The following is a 12,813-nucleotide window of genomic DNA, read 5'->3' as shown; positions in this document are numbered from 1 at the left end:
TAGATTGTATATATATCTGACAGTTAACTTGTAATAAAGTAAGTTATCCTTTTTTTTTAACTTCTGGTTGAAATTACCCTCTATAAAGATCTAGATAATGATAACTCATTACAAGTAGTGATTTCATTTAGCTATTATTTCTCTCCCCCTAATGTTAAGAAAACTATCAAAATAGTAATAGCAAATCGTCTCATAATTGAATCTCCAATACATTCAAAACATTTAATAATATAAGGAGACTCATAATTAATATATATTCTTAAATTTTTTTAAGGACTCGCTTATCCTTGTGCATTGTGGTAGAGCAAGTGGAATATATATGCACATACAAAAGTCCAAAAATGGGAAATATTTAACTCTAAACAAAAAACCAATTGTAATAGGGAGTATTTATAACTTATTGACTTGATGCGTACAACACGTAAATCAACATAATCTCATGTTGAAATAGAAAGTTTAGTTCTCATAAGTAATAGTTTAGATATTAATTAAATGTGTTCAATCAATAATTTCTCTAAACCGTTATATGCGTAAATAACAAGCTTTTACAAAAGTTTTTCGAACTCAATCAATAAAAGACTGAGATATAAACTCATCAACCTTAGCAAGATTAATTGTCTTATTTGCATAATCCGAAATTAATTATTTAAACAAGCAATCTTGTAAATGACAGGTTGCAAATTGATAACACATATGTGATTATTTTGTATATGCATCTACCAAAATCATATAATATCAAAACCATCCACACGATGGATGAATGGGCTTATATTCATTTTAGAAATGCAAGACATAAAGTCTCAATTTTAGCTAGTGAGTTTCTAATAATCAATTTTCACTGAGAAAAAAAAAGAGAATTCTTTAAATTAAAGAATCTTTTGGTTCTTTAATGAATGTCCATATGAATTCTCAATTAATTTTTGCATCATATATGATACAAGATGGTCTAAACGGTCACGCCAAGCAGTAAATGTATTTGCATCAATAAACTTCTGGTTTACTTTAATGTGCATTTCAATTTTACTAATAATGTCAATATAAATTGTGAAAAATTGATAATTTTACTGTCATTCCTTTTATATTGTATCCACGTATAGGCAGTATTGTGACATTTACTTCTAGAAATGTCTAAATCAATGTGAAGTCCATAATGTCATTAACTTAATAAAAGAAATACAATTTGCAAATGATTAGATGCAATATTCACTTTAGGGAATATGCCAAAATCTTCAAATATCCAAATTGACTTTAATGATAAAAAGTGATTATAAAAGATTTATCACAGACATTCACTCCAAAGAATGTACAAAAAATAATTTGGACAATAATGTAAGCATATATCATATTCCTTACCATTAATATCATATACATATCATTCGATTCAAGCAATGATTAATTAGTATAAACCATTGATCATTCTATTTTAAGAATGACATTTAACAACATTTCGAATCATCCATTTTCTTATCTATTTGCCAATAATGACAATAGGTAATTATTATGTATCGCTACATTCACTTCGAGGAATGGAACAAAACCAGTGGAGCGAATAACTCGTTATTTTGTTTAGCCATAAGGAGATATGAAATCAATTCAAAATACTTTTAAAGCCCTTTTAGCAAGACTTTTGCATAATCAATTAACTACCAAGAATAATTGGCTAGGTCATGTTTAGAAACAAGCCTAAATTAAATATATCAATAAAAGTCACATATCAAACATAAAAATATGACATAATGAAAAACAATCATTTTTTTTTCATAACCATCATCATAAACATGCATGAAATTTAATTCAAAATCCAACCATTCATACCTATAGAACTTTTCATTTACAATTGCTCATGACATTTCTCTAAATAATTAACACATGGAATAATATAAAACGCATGAATTACTACCTTTAACAATTCTTTGAGCTAAATCAAATCCAAATAACCATAAAATTCATTGGTTTATTAACACAAATTTGCATAGATATGTTTTAATCAAATATATTATTTAATTATAAATCCCACTATAACAATATAAATAAATCAATTAATATTCATTTTTATGAACAAATGATATATTTAAAACAATATGTAACTCATGTAATCAAAACTTAAAAAGAAGACCATCTCAAATATTTAAACTATATATCAAGTCGATTTAATATTTAAAGATGTACCCTACCTTTTTTTTTTGTCGAGTCTTTTCAATTTTATCAAGAAGTAAGCAAATTAAACTCTAGTAGTAGATTTTGAATCCAATCAAAATCTATTAATAACAAACTTTGAGAGTAGATCTTATTTTCCAGGTGTACAACAAGTACATAACCAATGACTTTTCATATACAAGTTTTCTCTCTTACAAGTTCTCATCAGTAATGTAACACCCCAAACCCGACCCAGACATTATGGCCAGACCCGACGCGTCACATTAAAGTTTTTAAGAAAACCCATGCCTCTTTCAACGTCCTTCTTAGTGTTTTAAAAGATAGTATTTGCTAAGTTAATAAAATGAATGGAAGCTGTGCACCAGATAGGTATCCGAAACAGAGGAGGTGAGCCATGAAGGCTGCTTAAAGCTCTTGATTGGATCCAATCCTAGACATGCCCACAACCATTGCCACACTTTGATGCGAGGTTAGGTTTTGGAAAAAAAAATCGAGTTGGAATTCACTTAAGTAGATATTTTTGATAAACCGATTAGTTATATCGTTGCGTTATTTTGAAAACAAGTATCATTTTGAAAACGCGCCCTAAGTCTAACCCATTTTGGATTGTTATTAGTAAAATATAGAGTATAAAATAAAATAATCCCAGAAAAATAATTAAAATGCCTTATTACAACCCAAAACCAAATAATAATAATAATTAAGATAAAACTTATAAAAAAAACCGGTTACTTATTGCAAAGTTTGAAAGCGATCACCACGGCCACTCTGAATCCCCTCCGGCTCCAAGTCTCCACATCAAGGCTCACCTGCAAGGTTAAGGAAAGGGGTGAGTTTGGAAACTCAGTGTGCAACAAGCCCCTTTAGAGCCTAAACTAATATCAGCATACTGGGCCTAAGCCCTAATTCAGTCTCGACATATACTGGGCCGAAGCCTTTCGTTTAGTGGTTACTAGGCTGAAGCCTTTTCATAAATCATATCACTGGGCCGAAGCCTTTACTGTAAACGGTATGGCCCATAGGCCCATTTCAATATCACATGAAATACCAATGAATGTATGCAAGCCCATTTGGGGAGACTACTCAACCCACCATTCCCTACTCTCCACCCGTACCAACCAAGCTCTCCATCTGGGGAATAACTCAACCCACCCAACCAAACTCTCCACTAGCAGCATAGCTGCTTTATTATATAACTGAAGGCCTAGCCTCTTTTAATAAATGGGGCAAAGCCCTTTTTTAGTAAACTGGGGCAAAGCCCTTTTCGCACTTCCTCCATTTATATAAAACCCAACCCATGCATATAATGAGTATATCATAGCATATCATGTGCATCTCATAACATATCATGTGCATATCATGTCATATCATGTATAACAATATCTTATGCATCATATTCATAATTAAACCCTAGGGGGTATAAAGGTCATTTTTACCTAGGGGCAAAATAGTCATTTTTCATATTATAAGGGTAATTTCGTAATTTTACCAAATGTCAGGGTTTCCATGTTCATTAACAATTATCAATGTTTCCGAGTGTTTAAACAATGTTCTTTGACCCACTTTATCAAATTCGGGCTTTTGGGCCCAAAACCCCTAATGGGCCCTACGAATGCCGATTTAGCCCACTAAGCCCACTTAACCCAAATTTTACAACAGTACTAACCGTGTTAACATGCAACTTTTCCAAATTCCATTTTCTATCAATTTTACCCAAATGGCCTAATTCCAGCCCATTGAGGCCCAACTTACCATCGTGCACAAAATTGCGCTCTTACCTGTTCCATCGATCCAAACACCGATCTTATTGTATTTGTCGCATCTATAACCAAACGCAAAATTACAAGTTCCCAAAATGCCAAAATTTTAGCATTTCGGCTTTTCAGCAAATATTAATCTAAGCTACTACGAGGGTTATTACACACCAGTTTTGTGACGTTTGCTAACAAAGTCTCCCACGATAACCTACAATTAATCACCACCATTCTTAGTTTACAATTCATGCTTATCAAACCCAAAATCCACCTTACCATAGTTGGCCAAAGAAACCCTAATAGCCATCGATCACTTACCTTCACAGGGTTCGATGATTCGATCCAAGTTTATCCAAACTGATACTCCAAGCCTTGCTGCTCCTCCAAAGTTGTCTACTTCACTACACAAACCATAAAAGTTGAATGAAAAGGCCCAGTGAGGCCTATACCTCAAATCGATAACCTCCTTAAACTATAAGGGGTATCGGCTTTTCTTAACATTTACACTACTGAACCGATTTGGAAAACGAGTACTTACCTCAGTCTTTCCTTCTGCACTGTTTAGACCCAAAGTAGACTTAGCCCTTAACCACTTAGCAGCCTTCGAATCCTAGAGGTCTACAGGTTCGGCTATGCCCTTAGAACTAAGGTATTTCGGCTTTAGGACCAAGAAAAAGAAATGGTGTGGTGGGCTTGTATTGGTGTTGCCGTCGGGGACTTTTAGAGTTTAGCAGATGAAGGGATCGGTCACAACAAATGAAGAGAAAAGAAGGATGCTGGTCTAAATGAAATCGGCACAACCAACTTCAAAAGTTTCGGCTCTTGTGGCTATTCGACAAGGATGATGAAATGAAAGGGAGTAGTAGTTTGGTTTTGGCAAAAGAAGAGAAAGAAAAAAAATGGATGAAAGGAGTGGTTATTTCGGCTAGAGAAGAAAAATAAGAAAAGAAATAACCCTATGATGTTTAAACAAAATAAAACGGCACAACTAAAGCCTCTAATGCCGAAATACTAACCTAAAACCCCTAAGCCGATTTCTCCTCCCTAAATTCCCACTATTCGGCCAACATTAAGCCTCCATTCAAATCCCAAAGATCTCTCCCCTTATCACTCATAAATTCATGCATTTGACTGATTCAAACTCTCTCCAATAGAGTTCCATTCGACTTCAAACTCCTACATGCTCAAGACATAAAAATAACAACACAATTGCCAGCTTAGTGAATTGAACCTTGGCTTTCCCCCAACCACTTACACGCCACTTTTTTTTTAGCTCCTTAGTGGCGTCACTTAACCACTTTGCCAGGGGCTCTCTTGTGTAACATTTTACCCACATCTTTTAATAAGGCCACCTATCCAATGCCCCTAACTCCTTTAGTCCAAAATTCAAAAATTCTACCGGGTTTTGGCCAACACATGGGCCTTCCATAGGCCCATTTATACACTTCAATTATGAATTTCACAACCAAATACCAAATTTTAAAAATTTTACCAAAGTCTCTAAAATTACGAAAATCCAGAAAATCTGGGTGTTACAAGTAATTTCCACGTAATTTTAATTGATAACTTATCCTGAATACTTTAGAGTTATACTCACGGTTTTAAAAAAAGCTTGCAACTTCAGGTGCATCCAATCATAATGAGCTTTAGATAGAATTACCATATTTTATTGCTCATAAGTAGATTTTTCACAGTCAAATATTTTTCTTTCAACCCTTTAATGGGGATGATAACAAAAGAAGATCACAAAGATAGTAACAGTTAATTCAATTTAATAACAAGAGTAATCAATAACTGAAGCCTCCCTTTTTTTTCATCCTTTCAAAATAGATATTTATAGCAATAGTTGTTTGTATGAAATATAATTTTTTCTTCATTCACAATCTCAATATGATATCCATTATATTGAATTTCTTTTAAAACTAATGTATTAACTATCACAAATTTTATGCTTTTTTAGATATTGATATATTAGCTCTTTTGGAGCTTTCAGCTAATTTTGTACTATAAAATATTGGAATAATATTTATTTGTTTTAGTACCAAATAAGATAAATATTTTCTATCTGTAATGATAGAATTCAATACTACATTCTCATATCCTTCCTCAAAGAATATTAACAGAAACAAAATATTTGGGCATACGCCACATATGTGACCAATAATCTTTCATATCACATTAATAACATAAGTTATCTTTACCCTTTGAAGAGTTATCTTGAGAACTCTCATTATTCTTTTATTTATTACTATGTTCCCACTTTTAGTGTTCGATGATTATATCTTTTATTTTCTTTACGTTTGCATTCACTTCCGGGAATGCAACAAATCTAGTAAGACAAACTTCTAAACATCTCTTTTGATTCTTTATTTCATAATCACCATCGCAAACATGCGTGGAATTCAAATCAGAATCTATCTATTAACGTTGACATGATTAGTCTCCAATTATAATAAACATGATATAATAAATAACTCATAGTAAAATATACCTGAAGATCTTTAACATCATTGTCATCACCCAAGTAAGGATTATATAAATTTATTTGGATAACGATTACCCATAGTGTGCTGGCTTCAATTGAAGACTGAAATTTTAATAGCTCTAGAAGGCAGTTGACAATAACTTGAGCAGCAAATTTGGAGTGACTGTATTATAAAATAAAAGAGAATCATGCTGATAACGTGTTATAAAATAAAGAGAGATAGAGAGTAAAAAATAAAGAAAAAATGGGATGAATAGAGAATGTATTTTTTTATTAATGGGATGTTTACCGTGCTTCTCAAAAGTCTCTATTTATAGGTATAAGAAGTATAAATGAAGTAGAGATCTACTTTTAATCACTATTAGAATTTAAAGTATATCAAATTTTTTCTTGATCTAGATGGACATCCACTTAATAAGATATTCATAACAATCTCTTATTTTTTAGTTTTTTTAGTTTTATATTTTATAACTTTTATAATTTTATATCATTTCATAAAAATGGTTGGGTTTTTTTATTTTTATAATTTTATATTTTTGAATATTTAGCATAATGATCAAGTTGATAAAATGTGTAAACGTTGAAGGTTAAATGCATCAATTTTTTTTTGAAAACGAAACCAACTTGATAGAATATGTAAAACACAATGAGCTAAATTTTGTTATTATATCAATTAAAAGAAGGCCACATCGCCATTCTGTTTGGTGATCAAATACATTTTAGTGGTAGAGTGACTAGAATTAAAAATTCACTTAACGAGAGTGACAAAATTTAAAAAAAAGAACAAGAAAAAGTGGTGACCAAAACAGGAACTCGCTCAAAATTTGAGTGGCTATCTCAGTAGTTTACCCTAATATTTTTATATTAATTTTACATAATTTTTATTATAGTAAACTGCCCAGATAGTCACTCAAGTTTGAGCGAGTTCTTATTTTAGGCCCTCATTGTTTTTGTTAACTTTGTCACTCTCGTTAGGTAAATTTACAATTCTAGCAACTCTACCATTAAAATGCATTTGATTACCAAACACAATGTTGATGTGGTTTTCTTTTAGTGGTATAATAATAAAATTAGTCCCTACTATTTTACACATTCTATTAACTTAATTCTATTTTTATAAAATTCAACACATTTTATCAACTTCATCATTATTTTAAATATTTAAAAATTTATAATTATAAAAATATTAAAAAAATTAATATAAAAATAAAACAATTGAACTATTTTTTATGGAATAAAATAAAATTATAAAACAAAAAGAATTTGGGTTAAAACGGATGTGGCCTCCATACTATGCGACACCACTTTTAATTAAAATATCATTTTGATAAATGATGTGGCTTAATTCATTTTCGAATTTAATCTCAAAGCAATCTCATATTCGAATTTGATTCATTTTATATTATTTTAATAAATTTCGCCCACTTTCTATTGTGCTCATGTATATGTTTTGCAAGTTTCCAATTCTGATTCCACCTCAATCGCCTTATCAAAACAATACCAACCCAACGGCAATCCATAAAGCTTGACCTAAAATGATATATTGTTGAACTTGTAATCTACTGGTGGATAGTGTATGTAACAACCCATTTTTCAGTGAAATCGAAAACGGTAATTTTAGGATCACAAATTTAATAAGTGAGTTTGTATAATTAGTACTTAAATTACACAAGTCAACAATAATTTTTTTATTGAATTTTGATTTGAGGAATTTTAACTAACTGAATTAAAAGTTAGTATAAGTGGTTCGGTTCAAAAGTCAAGTGGTTATTGAAAACGAGGTATTAGGTCCTTGTTTTCGTAATTTAAGGCCATCAATATTTTTATTAAATATTTATAGAGTCTTATTATAGATGAATTGAAGTTTAATCAGGTAATTTTAACGATTAATTGCTTAATTAGATAAAATTATTAAATTGTAAAAGAGATAAAAATTAATTGCTATAGATTTCAAATACTAAAGGGACAAAAATGGTGATTAAACTATGGTCAAAAAGTCCAAGCGGTGGTGACATGATTAAATTCACTAACTTTTGGGCTATTTTCTCATTTAGTTTTGATTAGTTTAAGGTTAAATTGAAATAAAGCTTAATTATTCAATAATTTGAAACAATTAAAGGACTAATTATGCAATTAAACTTTCCTTAGATTGTCATTATACTATATACTTATATATTGGACATTTATGGATATGTTTTATAAATTATATACTATAGTAGTAATTTTGTAAATAAATGAATTATAATTAAAATAAAAACTAAATTACAATGTATTTTTTTTTGTTCTTCTCCCAAAAATGCCGAAACACCATTGTTGGAGGTGAAGGAAGCTTCAGCCAAGCTTGTCCTTCAATTTGGTAAGCCAATTTTAATAGGTTTCTTTTAATTTTTATATTTTTAAGATCGTTGCAACTAGGTTCAGCTCAACTGCATGTCCATTTTCAAAACGATTAAAGATTATGGATTATGCCATTGATGATTTTTGGATATTCTTGAAGTTTTATGGTAGATTATTAAGCTTGAATGCTAAATAAGACTATTTTGTAAAATAATTTTTGGTAATTTTAATGTTTAAGGACTAAATCATTAAATTGATAGTATTACATAGAATTTTTATGAAATAACAGGAATTATGGGATGTATGGAGGCCCTATACAATTCGGATGGATTTAAATTTGATTAAAATTGATTAAATTGCAAGTTTTGAGCTTAGGGACTAAATTGCATAAAGAGAAAATGTCAAGGGTAATTTTATAAAAATGTCAAAAAAGATTTAATTGCATAAAATAGTTAATATATTACTGGAAATTGATTTGAATGAAATTATTATTTTGATCAAGGACGAGCTAATAATCGAGGAAAAGAGAAAATTACTAAATAGTCCTTGAACTTTCGTTATTGTTGTAGTTAGTCTTGTAAGTTCGTTCGGTTTAATTTTAGTACAATTTTTAAATGTAATATATGAACCTAATTTCATAGTGTTTGATTATATTGATGTGTGTAATTGAAAATGGAAATAATGAATTGATATTACGTCGATCACTAATTGAGATACTTTGAGCTGTTACTGTAAATCAATCCTGTAGGTTCGTGTGATTATTTATACATCTAATGATTTTTATATTCTATGTTAATATAATTTTATTAAATGATATAACGTATGACAGTAAATGATATAATGTATGACAGTATGATCTTGATAAAAATGGGATACTGATTCTACTAAAAGTATGATCAATTGAGCTATACCCACTGAATCTACTGAAAGTATGCTCAATCGAACCATACCTACTGATTCTACTGAAAGTATGCTCAAGTGAGCCATACGGATTCTGACGCACATATATACTCTTCCTCTGTAACCTCTTCATAAAACTCGATTTCTTTGCTGTCCATCAGGCCCTGAATAACAATGCTGTCCATCAAGCCCTGAATAACAACTCTGAACCCTTCACAATCCTGAATTCTGTGTCCCTCTTTATGATGGAACTCACAATAATTCTCCATCCCATCATCTTTTCCTTCTGTATTTGAAGTAACTAACCCTCTTCTTGCCATCTCTTTCCAAACTCGTCTCAAAGGAGTTTTTTACTTCTGAAACATCCCTATTGGTCATTTTTCCAATACCTCCATCTATTGCATTTACCCCGTTATCAGTATGATTAGGTAGCGGATTTTCAGTACTGGGCGCACTATCAAATTTCACAATGCCCATCTGGATAAATCTCTCAACCAGCTTCTTAAAAGTAGTGCAATTTTCTATCGAATGACCTACAATTCCTGCGTGATACTCACATTGAGCATTAGCATCGTACCATTTAGGAAACCAAGGTTGTAATGGCTTTAAGTAAAAAGGTGCCACCACATGTGCATTGAACAAACTTTGATATAACTCTTTGTATGTCATGGGAATTGGTGTAAACTGAATCTTCTCATTATTCTGCCTGGTTCCCGACTCTTGCCTTGATGAACCCTGACCAATAGTTACCGCTTTTAGTTGACTTACAGTAACAGACTTTGAATATCCCACATTCGCAATGTTCACCTCATTCTCTTTTTTCCGTGGCACAGACCTTTTAGCACTTTCTCCTGCATCTATCCTTCCATTTCTTGTGGCATTCTCAATCATTTCTCCTCTCATGACCACATTCGCAAAGCTCTTCGTGGCACTTCCTAGCATATGAGTTATAAACGGAGCCTTTAAGGTGTTAATAAAGAGCATCGTAGTTTCTTTCTCCAAGAGCGGTGGCTGAACTTGAATGGCCATTTCCCTCTTTCTCTGTGCATACTGCTTAAAACTTTTATTTGGTTTCTTCTCCATATTCTGCAGAGAAATCCTATCGGGAGCTATATTTGTCACATGGCTGTATTGCTTCATGAACGCCTGTGCTAAATCTCTCCATGAACTAATTTTGTTTTGACTCAACTGATTATACCATTTAGCAGCTATTCCTACCAAACTGTCTTGGAAGCAATGAATCAACAATTGATCGTTATGAACATACCCCCTCATTCTTCTGCAAAACATAGTGATATGAGCTTCAGGATAGCTCGTTCCATTATATTTCTCAAATTCTGACATCCTGAACTTGTATGGAAGTACTAAGTCTGGGCCCAAACTTAGATCTTTTGCATCAATTCCCGGGTGTCCATCAACACCTTCCATTACTCTAACCTTTTCCTCCAGCCATTTACACCGTTCTTCTAACTGCTTTTGTGACTCTGCCTTTGCTCTTTCCTCTTTCGCAACTTCATCCAAATCAGGGACCCTTGGATTATTTGAGTTGTTACTGGGATTATACCTGAACCAGCTTAAAAATTTATTGGCACTGAAACCCCGGCCTGAAACTGCTGAGGCCTGATCGTAACAGATGGTTTCTGCAAATTAATCTTAGGCTGTATCTGCACATGTGTAGGAGTGAAGCCGGGAGGATATTGAGGGTCTTCATTATTTTCTCCAACATTGTCCATAGGATGTTTTCCCTTATCCACTCTTCCCATCAGCAATTGGGACAACTAACTCATCATCTCTCTTTGGAACTACATCATCTGTTCTTTCATCTCCTGCTGAATCTTAGCCAGATGCCCTTACATCTGTGACTGCATTTGCTCTTGCATATCCTTTTGCATTTGCTCTAAGTTTTCCAATCTTTTATCCATTGACTTGGTCTTTTTCCTCGTACCATAGGGATGCATATTTTGTGTGTTTTTGTTGGTTTCCAGATCACTGAAATAATCTTTAATTAATTAGAATCTTGTTATGATCTTTAATGCATATGATGTAATGTAATGCAAATGCATGAATGCAAAGGAGGCATCGATTCTCATTTTATTCCTTTTAGAAAACTTTACTAGAAAATAAAATTCTTTACATTAAACTGAGTTACAAATACGACTTCGCCCTAACACTCAGGGCCTTAATTTTCCTAAGCAATGAAGCTAGTTCCTGTCCCCTATCTGACTCCAACTCATACTTCACACTTAATACGTCTACTTGCACCACCAAAGACTGCAAGTAATCTGCTACTTCTCGAATTTGTGTTATAGCTTGTCCCATGATGTAATCCCTGCTTCTAACTTGGTCTTGAGAATGATGAAGCTGACCCTTCCATTGCTCCTCATTTGCTTCCAAGAACCCAATCCTCATTTCACAACTTTGCAATGCCGTCTCTAACTCTTCTATTTTCCCTTTCATCTCCTCGATCTTACTTAAGCTTGCTTTCAACTCTGTCACAGAATTGCGATTCCGGTATAAACATAGAGATCTCTCAAGTTCCGCTACTCTGGCTCTTAATTCATCCTTTTCATTCTTACTCTTTGACAAACTTTTCTCCAAGGCTTCATTCCGAGCTTGAGCCTCTTGGAACCTCTTTTTCCATTGATCAGCCCTAGTCTTTTCTTCTTGAACTTCTTGGCGCCATTGTTCCGAAGTCTTTCCTAATCCAGCAGTCCTCATCGATAGGCGGAGCTTCTTATAATTTGTCTTCAAGCTTTCCAAATCTTCCTCAACTTCATTCTTCCTTTTCTGTAACTTTTCTGCCTCTGACTTCTGAATCTCCACATCCAATTTCAGGTGCATTTTCTCTTCCTCCAACTGCTCAATCCTTTTCCCAAACTTAAAACTCTTCTTCTCAAAGTCTTGTTTTATAATTTCCAACTTTGACGGGGCAATTTGTAACTATTCCTCCATTGGTCGAGTGCTTTCTAAACTTGGTCTAGGAATATTATCATTTACCCTTTTCCTAAACCATCCATTGTATTCAGATAATTCCCGAACCTTCTTCTTATAGTGGTCTCCTTTATATGGGAATTCGCACTGAGGCAACCCATACGTTCTAGGTATGAATTGCCTCGATTTATATTGCCTTAATGCAAGCAAAAGAGTATATCCAGTAGCTCCCCAAATTCCTAACAATGG

At 32.6% G+C, this 12,813-nt stretch overlaps 2 protein-coding genes across 2 annotated transcripts; both read right to left on the bottom strand.

Moving 5' to 3' along the window:
• Positions 1–9,707: 9,707 nt before the first annotated feature.
• Positions 9,708–11,396, bottom strand: LOC107963187 (uncharacterized). Its single transcript, XM_016899759.1, has 3 exons — positions 11,245–11,396; positions 9,940–11,197; positions 9,708–9,824 (listed from the first exon to the last, which is right to left on the bottom strand). The coding sequence occupies exons 1-3, from the start codon at positions 11,394–11,396 to the stop codon at positions 9,708–9,710; spliced, it is 1,527 nt and encodes a 508-aa protein (XP_016755248.1).
• A 382-nt stretch (positions 11,397–11,778) lies between these two features.
• On the bottom strand, positions 11,779–12,474 carry LOC107963188 (homer protein homolog 3-like). Its single transcript, XM_016899760.1, has one exon. It carries the CDS (start codon positions 12,472–12,474, stop codon positions 11,779–11,781), a length of 696 nt encoding a protein of 231 aa, XP_016755249.1.
• Between the last annotated feature and the right edge of the window lie 339 nt (positions 12,475–12,813).

Source organism: Gossypium hirsutum, chromosome A06 (assembly GCF_007990345.1).
Source record: "Gossypium hirsutum isolate 1008001.06 chromosome A06, Gossypium_hirsutum_v2.1, whole genome shotgun sequence".
In the NCBI taxonomy this organism is placed as follows: domain Eukaryota; kingdom Viridiplantae; phylum Streptophyta; class Magnoliopsida; order Malvales; family Malvaceae; genus Gossypium; species Gossypium hirsutum.
Note: the sequence above shows the minus strand (reverse complement) of the source record. Positions and strands in the feature narration are given on the sequence as shown.

Coding starts and splice junctions, on each gene's coding strand:
- LOC107963187 (XM_016899759.1), bottom strand. CDS start 11,396: ATGGGAAGAGTGGATAAGGGAAAACATCCTATGGACAATGTTGGAGAA. Junction 11,198..11,244: donor GTTACGATCAGGCCTCAGCA/GTTTCAGGCCGG, acceptor AAGCTGGTTCAG/GTATAATCCCAGTAACAACT. Junction 9,825..9,939: donor AAAGAGATGGCAAGAAGAGG/GTTAGTTACTTC, acceptor GTTGTTATTCAG/GGCTTGATGGACAGCATTGT.
- LOC107963188 (XM_016899760.1), bottom strand. CDS start 12,474: ATGCACCTGAAATTGGATGTGGAGATTCAGAAGTCAGAGGCAGAAAAG.